This window comes from Schistocerca cancellata, chromosome 4 (assembly GCF_023864275.1).
Source record: "Schistocerca cancellata isolate TAMUIC-IGC-003103 chromosome 4, iqSchCanc2.1, whole genome shotgun sequence".
Classification (NCBI taxonomy): Eukaryota; Metazoa; Arthropoda; class Insecta; order Orthoptera; family Acrididae; genus Schistocerca; species Schistocerca cancellata.
This window is the reverse complement of record NC_064629.1, coordinates 473,563,776-473,579,607: the sequence shown is the minus strand read 5'-3', so window position 1 is coordinate 473,579,607 and position 15,832 is coordinate 473,563,776. Positions and strand designations below refer to the sequence as shown.

At 45.5% G+C, this 15,832-nt stretch overlaps 1 protein-coding gene across 1 annotated transcript in view; it reads left to right on the top strand.

Moving 5' to 3' along the window:
• The window catches only part of LOC126184934 (regucalcin-like), a 151,634-nt gene that overhangs the window by 49,950 nt on the left and 85,852 nt on the right, over positions 1-15,832 (top strand). The window contains exon 2 of the mRNA XM_049927608.1: positions 12,356-12,555. Coding sequence (XP_049783565.1) covers positions 12,356-12,555 — 200 coding nt within the window. The remainder of the gene's footprint in view (positions 1-12,355; positions 12,556-15,832) is intronic.

Sequence of the window (15,832 nt, the reverse complement as noted above, 5' to 3'; positions counted from 1 at the left end):
GAACCGCGGTGTTGGCCGTCGAATGGCGCTAGCTGCGCAGCATTTGTGCACCGCCGCCGTCAGTGTCAGCCAGTTTGCCGTGGCATACGGAGCTCCATCGCAGTCTTTAACACTGGTAGCATGCCGCGACAGCGTGGACGTGAACCGTATGTGCAGTTGACGGACTTTGAGCGAGGGCGTATAGTGGGCATGCGGGAGGCCGGGTGGACGTACCGCCGAATTGCTCAACACGTGGGGCGTGAGGTCTCCACAGTACATCGATGTTGTCGCCAGTGGTCGGCGGAAGGTGCACGTGCCCGTCGACCTGGGACCGGACCGCAGCGACGCACGGATGCACGCCAAGACCGTAGGATCCTACGCAGTGCCGTAGGGGACCGCACCGCCACTTCCCAGCAAATTAGGGACACTGTTGCTCCTGGGGTATCGGCGAGGACCATTCGCAACCGTCTCCATGAAGCTGGGCTACGGTCCCGCACACCGTTAGGCCGTCTTCCGCTCACGCCCCAACATCGTGCAGCCCGCCTCCAGTGGTGTCGCGACAGGCGTGAATGGAGGGACGAATGGAAACGTGTCGTCTTCAGCGATGAGAGTCGCTTCTGCCTTGGTGCCAATGATGGTCGTATGCGTGTTTGGCGCCGTGCAGGTGAGCGCCACAATCAGGACTGCACACGACCGAGGCACACAGGGCCAACACCCGGCATCATGGTGTCGGGAGCGATCTCCTACACTGGCCGTACACCACTGGTGATCGTCGAGGGGACACTGAATAGTGCACGGTACATCCAAACCGTCATCGAACCCATCGTTCTACCATTCCTAGACCGGCAAGGGAACTTGCTGTTCCAACAGGACAATGCACGTCCGCATGTATCCCGTGCCACCCAACGTGCTCTAGAAGGTGTAAGTCAACTACCCTGGCCAGCAAGATCTCCGGATCTGTCCCCCATTGAGCATGTTTGGGACTGGATGAAGCGTCGTCTCACGCGGTCTGCACGTCCAGCACGAACGCTGGTCCAACTGAGGCGCCAGGTGGAAATGGCATGGCAAGCCGTTCCACAGGACTACATCCAGCATCTCTACGATCGTCTCCATGGGAGAATAGCAGCCTGCATTGCTGCGAAAGGTGGATATACACTGTACTAGTGCCGTCATTGTGCATGCTCTGTTGCCTGTGTCTATGTGCCTGTGGTTCTGTCAGTGTGATCATGTGATGTATCTGACCCCAGGAATGTGTCAATAAAGTTTCCCCTTCCTGGGACAATGAATTCACGGTGTTCTTATTTCAATTTCCAGGAGTGTAGACTGGGACGTCTATGGACTCGCTGCAGGCGGTACAGACAAACGGTCTTGTGAAGTAGTTTTGAACACGTCTTCCGAAAACTGTTTTGAGTAGATAGTTCGACAGACCACACACACTGGAAATATTTTAGATCTTCTAGCTACAAATACGACTGATGTTATCAACCGTGTCGGTATAGAGACAGGGATTGGTCATCATGGTGAAATCATAGCGACGGCCGTTGATGACGATAATAAAGTCATCAAGATGGTAAGGGGAGTATTTTCGCTGGAAAGAGCAGGTAAGCAGTTGTTGGCATCCCTCTTAGACAATGAACTGACTTAATTCAGTTTCAGTATGATCGACGCAAAGGAATTGTGGACCAAGTTTGAACTGATTGTAAATCATACTTCATGAGAAGGATGTGCCAGTTATGTGGATTAAGAATGGGAAAGGCCCTTCGTGTTTTAATAACAAAATTCGAAAAATGCCGAGAAAGCAGAGACTTCTGAACTCTCGGTTCAAAAAAGAACGCGAAAATAACGACAGGCAAAACATAATAGAAATTCGAGCGTCTGTAAAAAGATCGATGCGCGAACTTCCACCGTCACACCTTCTTGCCAAGAAGCCGTGAAAATTCTAGTCCTACATAGAATCGCTAATCGGTTCGAAGGCTTCTATCCGGTCACTCACTGACTTATCAGGTGAGGCAACAGAAGACTGCAAAATGAAAGCTCACGTTTTAATTTTCACGTTTAAGAAATTATTCACGCAGAAGGATTGTACAAACATATCATCGTTTGACTGTTGCATAGACTCCCGTATGGAGGACGTATTAATAGGCAATCTGGCGCAGAGAAGCAGCTGAGAGAGTTCATAGCAAGCATGTCACCAGATCCGAATGGATCCCAGTTCGGTTTTACAGAGGCCTCTTACTGAGGCTGCATTTATCGCGAGTCTTTCGTCCAGCGAGAAGTCGCAAGCCACTGGAAAAAAGCGCGAGTGACTTCCGTACATAAGACAGTAAAAGAACGGACACGCAAAATTACGCACCAACATCCTCAACATCGGTTTGCTGCAGAATTCTTGAACATATGCTGAGTTGGACAATAAATTTTCTTGTGGCAGAAGAGCTTCTGCAAGAAATCAGCATTGATTTACGAAGTAACACTCGTGCGAGCCTCAGCTTACCCTTTGTTTCCATGAAATCGTGCAAACTATGGATGAAAGGCATCAGGCATGTACCATATTCCTACATTTCCGAAAAGCGTTTGACGTGGTGCCCTACCGCAGGCTGTAAATGAAGGGCCCCCTAAGTAACAGCAGTACGTTTGCCTCGACTTAGAGTGTTCATCAGAGACTAGGAGTGTTCAAATAACTTACGGGTTTGCTGCTGGGTGACGTCGTCGACCACCGCCGATATTTCGACAGGAGCACACCCTGCCATTCTCAAGGCACAACTGCAAGGAGGAAGCAAACCCATAAGTTATTTGAACATTCAATTCGCCGGGAAAAGTTGAGGTCTCACAGAGACTAGGAGTGTTCCTGGAAAGTGTGATAGGACGCTCTTATACTCTGTATACATAAATGATCTGACGGAAAGGGTGAGCATCACTCTGCGGCAGTTTGCTGGTGATGTTGTGGTGTTCACGAAGGTGTCGTCATTGCGTGAGTTTAGGAGGATATAAGATGACTTAGACAAAATTTGTAGTTGCTTAATGAATAGCAGCATGCTCTAAATGTAGGGAAACGTAAGTTAATGCAGATGAATAGGAAACACAATCCTGAAATGTTTGAATACAGCATTACTATTATGCTGCTTGACACAGTCACGTAGATTAAATATATAGTCATAACGTTGCAAAGTGATATAAAATGGAACGTAGTAGCGAAGGCAAATGGTCGACTTCAGTTTATTGGAAGAATTTTAGGAAACTATAGCTCATCGATAGAAGAGACGACGTGTGCAACCAGTTCTTGACTACTGCTCGAGTGTTTGAGATCCCCACCAAATCGGATTCAGGAATACATCAAAGTAATTCCGATGCGTACTGCTAGATTTGTTACCGGCGGTTTCGATCATCATGCGAGTATTACGAAGATGCTTCGTGAACTCAAATGGGACTCGATGGAGGGAAACGACGTTATTTTCGTGAAACACTATCGGCGAAGTTCAGACAATCGGCATTTGAAGCTGACTGCACAACGCTTCTACTGCCGCCAACGTATACCTCGAGTAAGGAACACGAACACAAGATAAGAAATATCAGAGCTCGTACGGAGGCATGCCGACAGTCACTTTTCTCTAGCTCCACTTGCGAGTTGAACAGGAAAGCAAATGACTATTGATGGTGCAAAGTACTTCCTATATGCGCCATACAGTTGTTTGCCGATTAAACACTGAAGCGCCAAAGAAACTGGTATAGGAATAATGCGTAATCAAATACAGAGATATGTGAACAGGCAGAATACGGCGCTGCGTTCAGCAACGCCTATATAAGACAACAAGTGTCTGGCGCAGTTGTTAGATCGGTTATTGCTGCTACAAGGGCAGGTTATCAAGATTTAAGTGAGTTTGAACGTGGTGTTATAGTCGGCGCACGAGCGATGGGACACGGCATCTCCGAGGTAGCCATGAAGTGGGAATTTTCCCGTACGACCATTTCACAAATGTATCGTGAATATCAGAAATCCGGTAAAACATAAAATCTCCGACATCGCTGCGACCGGAAAAAGATCCTGCAAGAACGGGACCAATGACGACTGAAGAGAATCGTTCCACGAGACGGAAGTGTAACCCTTCCGCATATTGCTGCAGATTTAAATGCTGGGCCATCAAGAAGTTTCAGCGTGCGAACCACTTGTGTACTCTTGATGATTGTACGACACAAAGCTTTACGCCTCGCCTGGACACGTCAACACCGACATTGGACAGTTGATGACTGGATACATGTTGCCTGGTCGGAGGAATCTCGTTTGAAATTGTATCGAGCGGATGGATTTGTACGGGTATGGAGACAACCTCTTGAATCCATGGACCCTTCATGTCAGCAGGGGACTGTTCAAACTGGTGGAAGCTCTGTAATGATGTGGGGCGTGTGCAGTTGGAGTGCTATAGGACCCCTGACAGTCTAGATACGATTCTCACAGGTGACACATACGTAAGCATCCTGTCTGATCACCTGCATCCATTCATGCCCATTGTGCATTCCGGCGGACATGGGCAATTCCAGCAGGACAATGCGACATCCCACACGCCCAGAATTGCTACAGAGTGCCTCCAGGAACATTATTCTGAGTTTAAACACTTCCGCTGGCCAGCAAACTCTCCAGACATGAACACAGTTGAGCATATCTTGGATGCTTTGCAACGTGCTGTTCAGAAGAGATCTCCACCCCCTCGCACTCTTACGGATTTAAGGACAGCCCTGCAGGATTCATGGTGTCAATTCCCTCCAGCACTACTTTAGACATTAGTCGAGTCCATGCCCCGTCGTGTTGCGGCACTTTTGCGTGCTCGCGGGGGCCCTACACGATATTAGGCAGGTGTACTAGTTTCTTTGGCTCTTCAGTGTATATGTAGACATACATAGATAAATCAACCACCAGAATGCATTAGTGCTGTTCGTTTTTAATGTTGTTACCAGGCCTGGTACAGTATGTAAGGGGCATGAATTCGTCAGATATTGAGTGACCACTGTGAAGGACATAGAAATGTCGCGTACTTGGGTTAGACAGCCTTATGATAACCGGAAAGAATTTGAAAGAGGCTTTAGTCTAGGTTTCCATTTCATCGTGTGGTCGAATCGTGCAACATCCAAATTTGAGGGGCATTCGGATGTGGTGGTGGCTCGATGTTGGACTGCATAGGAATGTAAGGACATGCATACACGTCGTCAAGGTTCTGGCTGACCGTGTCTGACCACAACAAGGGAGGATCGCCGTCTCAACCCGTGAAGATTCATTTCGTTTCCTGCTCCCTCTCTGGGTGCTTCAATTTTTTATCAGGTACAGCATATTTCAATCGGAGTAAGGGGTTGCTGCTATCGACCTCTTGTTACAGCCATTTTTCTTCCTATAGCACTTTGTTACCGTTGATAAATGAGACTAAATATAGAACCATACGATTTCTGGTCTTCCAGTACGAATGTTTTCCTTCGAGTTTAATGTCGCCTGTTTACTCAGTTCTCCGATTGCGGCATATAATTCCTCGACGAGCCTCTGGAGTGGCTCCTCCAACCTAGGAAAACCAGCAAATATATGCAGGTTGTATCCAACCAGTCTAGTGCTTAAAAGGCAAAGGGAGTGAGCAAACGCTGGTGTGCTTCGCTGATATGGAACGGCGCAGTATCAGCATGTGAATCACAAAGCGTCAATGTACCGGTCTCCACTAAAACAGTTTGTAATTTCATAGGATTTCGGCTCGTGCAGGATGCTATCGGTCTCCACTAAAACAATTTGTAATTGCATTGGATTTCGGCTCATGCAGGATACTCTGTTAAAGTATGTTTTAATAAGCTGATTAAATGGACTATACACAATTACCAAAGGGTACTGGACCACGCAGTACGAAAGCACCACGGTATGATGCCGTTCTCAGTTACTGATTCCTGCTCTGCTCGATCGCCTGACGTGTCGCATATCGAACATTTCTCGGATGTGTTTGATCGACAACGTTCGAGCCACCGTCATCCAAAAACCACAGTTCATGTATTGTGGAATCGCGTGCAAACCATGTGGATTGAGATGTGTCAGAACTCTATAGAGGCTTTCTTAGATTCCAAGAGATAACATACTGATTCTTTATAGCAGGTAGGTGTTTCCCCATAAATTGGTGTTCCCCATAAATACTGAGGTTAGAAATCACGTTCGACTGTGTAATGCCAATCGTTTAAGTGTAGTTATATACCTAATCTGAGCTATAAAATTCATTATAGTTGTATGTAGAACAAGTTGTAAAGCAAAAATGTTTTCAGTTTCTTCTTACTAATACTTTTACTACTGATGGAAACCTTCAGTTCACTTGGCGGATTTTCCATCGCATGTATATTTGCCTAGTTTGCGTCTTCTAATGTGACAGTCAGGTGAAGCCGTGAATAATGGAGCCAATTTTTATTTTTTCAGTCACAGAGTATTATACAAAGTTCCTCTCACAAATTTCTATCAGATGTGGAGACTACCGGAAAAATATTGGTATATACACGGAAATGAACCGAGCTTTAGAATCAAACAAGTGAAATAATATGTTCAGCTCTCGAGCGTCTGTTGGAAGGAAGAGCGTCTGTAATTTACCGTGACCCTGATAATTACTACATATGTAACCACATAAATAACGTAGTAACAATTATCTTTGCCAGAGTACAAAAGAAATGCATTTTGCGAAGCACTGCATGCATTCGACGTTTATTCGTCCATTGATGGTTCTCATAAAGCTGCTCTTCTATAATGCGGTTAATACGTCCTGCAAGGCTGTAAGGACGATTACAAAGGACTATATTTATGAACGCTACTTTTGTTTTCAAATTGTGACTGGTATTTCGTCCTTCGACTACCCGTTTGTGAGGAACTTACTTGACTGATCGTACGAGTATATGCGTTGTGGTCATACTGGCTAATCAGTGTCCTACGGCAAAGTGGCAATCGACTACGTATTTGCGTCTAAGCAGCCTTCGTCTCTGAAAGGGTGCTCAGCTGTAAATTAACTTCGTTCGTAAAAATAATGTTGGTAGGTAATACTCACTTCCGTGAAACGCTTCATTTATTTTATGACGTGATGTACAAGAGGTATCAGGAAGCGGTAGCTTTCCAAGTAAGAATTCCGTGGCGGTGATTTGAACGCCTTCGCCTATAATCATCATCAATTATTTCCCCGAATTGGCAGGTCAAGGAGGAGCTGAAGCGAGCAGTCTCAATACTTTCTCCACGAATTACTGATCCTTGTTTTCAAGCCGAAAACGTCCGGCAAACACTTCTAAACAGCATCTTCAAGGGATTATTGCTGAAGACTGCCGCTGACGTTAATTAATTTCCCGGAAATCAGGTGTAATATTATTAAGCCTCCCGTCATTTATAAGCTACCTCTTCCGTCCTACGCACTTCTCCTTCATGAAATCGCAGACAGTTTTCCGTGACTTATGAGGGCCAGCCGTGTGCTTAAATATGACTAAATATAAAAGCCAGACAAGTAAGTGCGAACAGCAGTTAACATATTGAATGGAAGGAGAAATCACGCATACGCAGTCAGGGACGAATCCACTTTCAGCGTGCTCAGAGTCCTGTTGCCATGTTAATAGGTTATAAACTATAAACAAACAATGGTAGCGTGAATCATTTTGTTAGTAGTGATCGGGGGGGGCTGTTTTTTACAACCGATTTTTCGCCGCCGTAGCCTCCACCTGCTGCTGCCAGGGCCAGGGTCGCAGCCGGCGCGAGGAGGTGGCTCGGTGGCCGATATGTGTGTGTGTGTGTGTGTGTGTGTGTGTGTGTGTGTGCGTGTTGTGTGTGTGTGCGTGTGTTGTGTGCAGTACTGTTAGTGGTAACTGCCTACCTCTTCGCGACGTCTACTACCCTGGCCCTGGCAGCAGCAGCACACTGATTTAATTAGGTTAAAATGGTTTTTAATTAATGGACATCATCACACCTTTTCACTTAAACGGAATTCAAACAGTCGCAAAAATTTGGCACGTATCCTTTCTTCTTCGCGTAGCCCAAAGAGAACTTTTATGCTTGCTCAGCTTTGTAATCCCAACGAAGCTTTATTAGTTACATGTTGTCGATTGCAACTGGAACATGTTAATGCACAATAGTCTATTTATAAGTTTTAAATGGCGAAAGGAAGAATTAGTCTTTCAGCACATAATTAATTGAATATGTATATTGCTTATTTTAACTTTGGCGTATCCACTGAAATGTCTTCGCATACACCTGTGTGGTTGGGGCTACTCTTCTCGGGTACGTGCACCGTAGTTCGTATTTATTGCTTTGCTGCACCTGATTAAGGTACTACAGACTTGTTTCAGTCAGAAGAATAACCGGATAACACAATTAGCTAATTTAATAAACAGTGGTTTCAGTTGAATGAACGATTGAATGCATGCTTCATCTGACGGAAAAACTAAATACTCATTTCACTTGAAAAAACAAGAATGAATAATCCATTCAGTACGCAAAATACCATCGGATTGTGTCAACTGTTTTCATTCGGTTGGTCCCAGACACTGGTTTTACGTGAAAGAAGTGAATGAATAATAATCCAACCGATACGTGAAGCTACAACCGAATGAGACCATTGTTTTCCAACAATCGACTGAATCGATTGTTTTCACTCAGTTGTTTCAATCACTAGTGAACAATCTTAGCACGCCACATACCTCCATCTCCTACTCCGCGGCGAGCGTCTGCACCAACGCAGCTTTGCCTGTGCGGTGGCCAAACTCCGATCTCGATAACTTTACTGATCCCATTTCACATGGAAATTAATCGACACTTCACCGTAAGTTCCTGACATACTGCAGTTGTGTCCGCATGTTAGATCTTCTTTTTTTATTTTTTATTTTTTAAGGGGGGTAGGACGTCAAACGGCCGACTTCGAGAAGGAGAGGCACCACAGGACATTTTAATTTGCACTGTCTGTACTTTTACAAATAAATTCATAAAACTTTGTCAGCATGACCAGGAAGGATTCAGGATTCACACTTATAGCAGTGGAAGTTCAAAAACACGAAAAAATAATAGTTTTTAAATGTGAAATTTCATGATTTTTTTCACTTACTGTTGGCTGCATTTGTTGCTATAGGTACACTTTTCTTCATAAGTAAGAGAGATGCTTCGATGAATTTTGCACAGCTTACAAACCATACTTACAGGTGTATGAAACTCTAGATTTTATTTAATCTATGGAAAAATGAATGGGCTGTTACATTTTAAACTTCGTGTTTAGAGAAATTTATAGTTAATAGTTTATAGTTAATTATCTCAATTTTTACCACAGTTTTTAACAGATTTAGGAAATTCTAGAGTTTCATACACCTGTAAGTATGGTTTGTATGCTGTGCAAACTTCTTAGAAGAATCTCTCTTACTTATGAAGAAAAGTGTACCCACAGCAACAAATGCAGCCAATACCAAGTGAAAAAATGATGAAATTTCACATGTAAAAAAAAATTGTTTTGTTATGTTCTTCAACTTCCTCTGCTATGAGTGTGAATCCTGAATCCTTCCTGGTCATGTTGACAAAGTTTTATGAATTTATTTGTCAAAGTATAGACAGTGCAAATTAAAATGTCCTGTGGTGCCTCTCCTGTTCCAAGTCGGCCAGTTTCACGTCCTACCCCCCTTAAAGAGACATTGCTACTACCAACCGAGCTATCAAGAATCGCATCACTGTGTTAATCATACCTTCAATTAACCAGCCAGCATGTTTCTTCATACTTCACTGTCTTCTCAGATACCTGCATGGAGTTAAATCCGAAATTTGCTACATAAGAGCCAGTTTTCAACTGCTAATCTACATTTGGACAGATCAACCATTTATAATCTTGTAACGCCGTTTAAATTCAACGATTTTTGTAACTCATCATAAAGATCCTCAATTGCTCTTCAGCATTGATGTAAAATATGCAAGTACTTTTTTCTCTTAATTTTAAAAAATTATTTTTACTCAGTTCAAGAGTCAATGGCTAACAGTTATTTAATTTTTAATTTACTTGAAAATACTAAAACCTGTTTCTATAAATATACCTGTCTCTAAAGTGAAAGGCTTATTGTGTGAGTATCTCTGTTTGATTTCCTATCTTTCTTGGTATGTGTGAATAATGACATCCCATTTATAGTACCTCAGTTTCATTTTTTCGCGTCGTGCTTATCAAGTTCATTTTATTAAGATATAACAGTTGTCCTTTGCGACCGGTAACAATGCAGCGACCTATTTTTTGACACATTGGTCACTCAGTTATCTTACTCTCTACGGAGACGGAGACAATCCCATAGAACAGGTGTGCTGGTCGATCGCCATGGCTTTATGAGTCGATCTTTCAAAACGTTCGTCCGAGGTAAGCTGCTTTGTAAAAAAGCAGCTTGTAGATAATGAGTGTTTCGAATGGTATTTGTAGGCGGTAAATCTTCTTCGTCTGTTTCATCTCCATCTGCATTTCACCGCTTTAACTTTCGCACCAAGCAACAATCGCCGGCCGGTGGCCGAGCGGTTCTAGGCGCTTCAGTCCGGAACCACGCTACTGCTACGGTTGCAGGTTCGAATCCTGCCTCGGGTATGGATGTGTGTGATGTCCTTAGGTTAGTTAGGTTTAAGTAGTTCTAACTTCTAGGGGGCTGATGACCTCAGATGTTATGTCCATTAGTGCTCAGAGCCATTTGAACCATATTTGAGCAACAATCTTTTTTCCTTCAGAGTGCAAATTCATCGCAGGCAGGAGCGGCTGTGTGCATTTCCTGGCGCACTTGACAGAAGCGACACGAGGCAGTTCTGTCGCACCCCGCTACACTTGCTAGTTCCTAATCAGATTTCGGCCGCTTCCGCACTGTGTCAACCGTCAGCTGCCAGCGACTCTTGCCTGTGTAGCGTCGCTTGCCACTGAACGCCGCAGCCATTCGCTGTGCCATATGCAGCGACGGCAAACCTCGTTCTGTTTGATCAGGTCTTTTATAGTTCACACTTAGCAACGTGTTTGTGAAAAATGAGTGCAACTAAACACAGGAAAACACCACTTCCATGGTGAGTGGGAAGAACGGTATTTTGTTATACAGCAGAGTCCCGCTAATCCGAACCCCGGTAATCCGAATGTTCAGTTAATCATAACATGAAAAATGTTAGTCTAAGTACGGAAAACTGTGCGGTAAACTGCTGTACATACACACTATTTTATTTCCACAGTACAGTAAAGGCCGGCAGGTGTGGCCGAGCGGTTCTATTCGCTTCAGTCTGGAACCGCGCGACTCCTACGGTCGCAGGTTTGAATCCTGCCTCGGGCATGGATGTGTGTGATGTCCTTAGGTTAGTTAGGTTTAAGTAGTTCTAAGTTCTAGGGGACTGATGACCACAGATGTTAAGTCCCATAGTGCTCAGAGCCATTTGAACCATTTTTTTTGACCACCTACACCTTCAACCCCTCTCTGCTCATCTCCTCCACCCCGTCTCTCTGTCCAATTCCTCCACATCTTCCACTCTCTCCCCCTCTCCTCCTCTCCCCTCTCCCTATTCATCTCCTCTGCTTTCCTTTCTCTGTCCATCTCGTCCTCTCCCATTCTTTGCCCATCTCCTTCTCTTCCCTTTCTCTGTACATTTCCTGCTGCCCTTCTGTCTGTCTATCTCCTCTCTTTGGCTGTATCATCCTCCCGTTGAGGCTGTCCATCTCCTCTTCTTTCCTTTCTCTGTCTATCTCCCCCTCTGCCTCCTCTCTGTCCATCTGTCCATTTCCTTCTGCCCTCACTCTGTCTGTCCTTTCCTCCCTACATTCTGTGCACATCTCGCCCTTCTCCCTCGCTGTATGTCCATTTACTCCTCCCCCTTCTTTCTCCACGTAATCACTGTCACCCCAATAGGAGGCTCGAATAGGAGGTTGGTGGTTTTTATCCCCACAGCATTTCTTTCCAGACTGTAAATAATATGTGTACCAACTTTGGTTGAAGGTGGTCCATTGGTTTAGGAGGTAACGTGGAACATATGGACATACTTACATGTATACTCACATCCATTTTTATGATATGTATGGATTCATAAACAAATTGGCCGAAAGTGCTGGAAAGTCAATGGAATCCCATATAAAATACTGAAGACTATAACGCCCTTCGCGATCAAGCTTTCAGCCACTGGCTGCAGCCTAAGAAGCTGAAGAAAATGGCAATGAAGTTTCTAAAATAAATATAGAAGGATTTTGTGAGCACAAGCTAATGTAATGTAATGGTTGATGCCCATGTGTATTGAGACCGAAACACATTCGGCGTAATTTCATTTTCAGTTGCACAGGTGTTTGGGGCCTTTTTTGTTCATGTTGTATATTAATGACGTTAGTTACGTGTGAAATACTTTGTTGTGACGATGAGAACCGCTTTGTGTGCGCAGGGCCCACGGGCGGCGCGTCAAGGGTGGACGCAAGGTGGGAGCGACGGCTATCCGGCTGACCGCCGTGACACCGCCCGTCATCCACGGCGAAGGACCGCACTACGACGACGAGAGCGCCGCCCTTTACTACGTCGACATCATGGGCAACTACGTCAACAGATTCGACACCACCACAAACGTCACAACGAAAGTACAGCTGCGTAAGTGTCTCATGCTCTGTTGGCAGGTGTAATCCACAGTCCTACGGCTTATACCTGCCAGTGCATATGCCAGCCATCTGCCGCAAGCAAAGTAGCGCGGTATATCTGGTGACACACAACACCGACCTCTGTCTATAATTGATAGTACCATTTGTCGCCACATGCGTCATGGTTGATTTGAGTTCATCCTTGGAGGAAGCTGGTGCCCCCAGATACGTTCTCGTCCTATGTAAATTGCATACTTTCTGTACTTATCTAACGGATTAATACGTTTTTGTTAGTTATATCCTGTTATCTTTCCATTTTCCATCTCAGTTTGCACCAAACTCATCAAACAACAAACAAATTTCCGTCTTTCTGTCCTCAGACAGGCCAATCGATATCGACCGACCGTCGTATCAGCCTCAGACAATGGCGTCATCTGGATGCGGTATGGAGAGGCGTAGGGTCAGCACACTGTTCTCCCGGCCGTCGTCGGCTTTCCAGACATTGTGACACTGGAATCGCTTCTCCTTAATTAAGTAGCTCAGTTTGCATCAGTTCGCATCACGAGGCTGAATGAGCCCGTTCCAGTTCTCCCACTAAAGAAAAATTGCTAGCAGTACCGGGAATTGAACCCGAGACCTCCGTACGACGGCCAGCTTCGTTGACCACTCAGCTACAGGGCGGACGCCAGATGCATTACACTTCTGTAGTCTGTGCCGGCCCTGCGTCATGCAAACGTCGCCTGCTTGGTGTTTCTTTTCGTTTTTAGTTAATTGCACTGCCCCTTCACAAGCACGCATCTAGCAACGATACGAGCTGAAAAGGAGACTGGGTACGAACAAGCAAAATGCTGCCCTTGGCTGTTCGTGGATAATAGCGTCTTATATAGACGTCGCAAATACAAGAAATTGTATCAAAATACGGGAATGCATGCTGAGTATCGACACTTGGTTCAGGGACTAGCAACACAAACAAATGCGCAAAAATAGAGCATAGGACCTACAATCTCCCTTCTGCGCCATTGGAAGTAGACGAAACACTAAAATATATAGGAGAATGCGTCGGGGGTGATGTAAGAAGGAAATAAAAACAAAACTACACAGCCTGACAAAAAAGTTAAGCAGCCCAAGGACTTAGTCTGATGTCAGTGTAACCTCGTACGCGTACACATCATCTTTGAGTATGTACGTGATTAGAGTAGCAATTCTCTGTGGCAAGTAAAATGGAAAACTGTGTGCATTACTTTTGTTCGTGTTAATGTTGTTACCAGGCCTGGCAGGGTATGTAAAGCTCGTGAAGAGCATCAGGTGTTCATTAATTACTTTGAAGGACGCAAAGATGTCGCGTAATCGTCTGAGACAGCGTTATCAGTACCTGACACAGTTTGAAAGGAGCCTCATTCTTGGTCTCCATTTGGCCGGCTGGTCGAATCGTGCGATATCCAGATTTGTGAGGCATTTGGACGTGGAAAGTCTCGAAGTTGGGCTGCATAGAAACGTGGGTGCACATATACTTGTTGTCAAATTTCCAGTCGATAACGCCTGATCACCACAAGGTAGTATCGCCGTATTGTGCACCAAGCACATCGCAACCCCTTCACATTTACGCCTGTCGCAGAAGAACAAATAATTGTCTCCCTGCAACATACTGTGTCATCCCGCATGATTGGTCGGAGAATAGCAGGAGTCAGACTAGAGCATCACTGTCCGATAATTCGGAAGTTCTATGAGGCTTTTTGCTGATGACTCTGTTCTATGCAGAGAAGTCGAAGGCTGGAAAACTATAGCGAAATGCAGGAGGACCTGCAGAGTATCGACGCTCGATGCGCGGAGTGGAAATTGACCCTCAACATAAACAAATGCAACGCATTACGAATACATAGACAAAAACACCCTTTACTGTGTGGCAACACGATTGCAGAACAAAAGGGGGAAGTGTCACAGGTACACAAAATACCCTTGTGGAGTGTAGATGCAGATACGTAGGCTGTTACTAGCACCACAACAGTAACGACTGCGTTTGGAGTGATGCTGTGATCAGTAGGCATTGACTGCTAATGAAATGCGTCGCACTTCCTTCACTCATGAATCGCGGTTCGGCACTACCACGGATGACCATTGTCGATGAGTACGATGGCGACCTAGGGAGAGGTCCTATTAGTCCAGTGTTTCGGAGAACCACAGTGGTGTTGTATGTTGTATGTTAACCGGGGACGTAGAAACGACGGAGAGGCTCCGTCCCCGCCATAGCCGCAGTGGTCCACAACCCCACTTCACCCCTCCGCCGCCCCATACCGAACCCAGGGTTATTGTGCAGTTCGGCCCCCAGTGGACAACCCCCCCCCCCCCCCCACCACCAGCGAACGTCTCACACCAGACGAGTTTTCGTGGTAGAGTAATGGATAATTGGTGAACATATTCTAGCACCAGACTTCCTTCCACGTCGCCTTACAGGCCGGAACTATAGGCGTTTCTTGCGGGTAACTTTGTTGGAAGAAGTGCCATTGATGATTAGAAGGGTTACGTGGCTGCTCCATGATGGTGGTCCAGCCCACTTCGCCGTTAACATTCGGACACTTCTTAATCGTGTCTTTTCTGGTCGATGGCTTGGACGAGGGTGTCCAATTGCATGGCCTGCTCGTTCACCGGATATCAACACGTGCGATTTATAGTTATGGGGCCATCTCACACTGGAGCAGCGTATTCATGCTGCCTTTGACACTGCTCGGATGCAGCCTGGCCGATGTGAACGTGTGAGACAAAACATGCTACGTCGATTACATACATGCGTTGAGGCACATGCAAACCATTTTCAACACATGCTGTAACTGTGGCTGCATGGTTCAGCGCGTATTAGAGCGCAGTCTCTGTAACAATGTGTGATTGAATAAACAGTCTCTAGCACGGAAACCATGCATTTCCGGACATATGTTCATTACACCTACATCGGTCAATCCCTAGAGTTTGCACACGGTGGAAAAAATCATCACCCTTATATCTCCCGAAACGACCTTGATGGTAATATCAGTGAAATTCTTCTACAAGGATCTACCAACTGTCGTTCTTCCCGCGCGTCACCTGCAGCTGAAACACTAGAGAAGAAAACAAACCGAGGGAGGTGGCGCAGTGGTTAGCACGCTGGGTCGCATTCGGGAGGACGACGGCTCAAACACGCGTCCGGCCATCCTGATTTAGCTTTTACGTGATTTCCGTAAATGGCTTCAGGCAAATCCCGAGAAGGTTCCTTTGAAAGAGCACGACCGATTTTCCTTCCCATCCTTCCCTAATCCGAG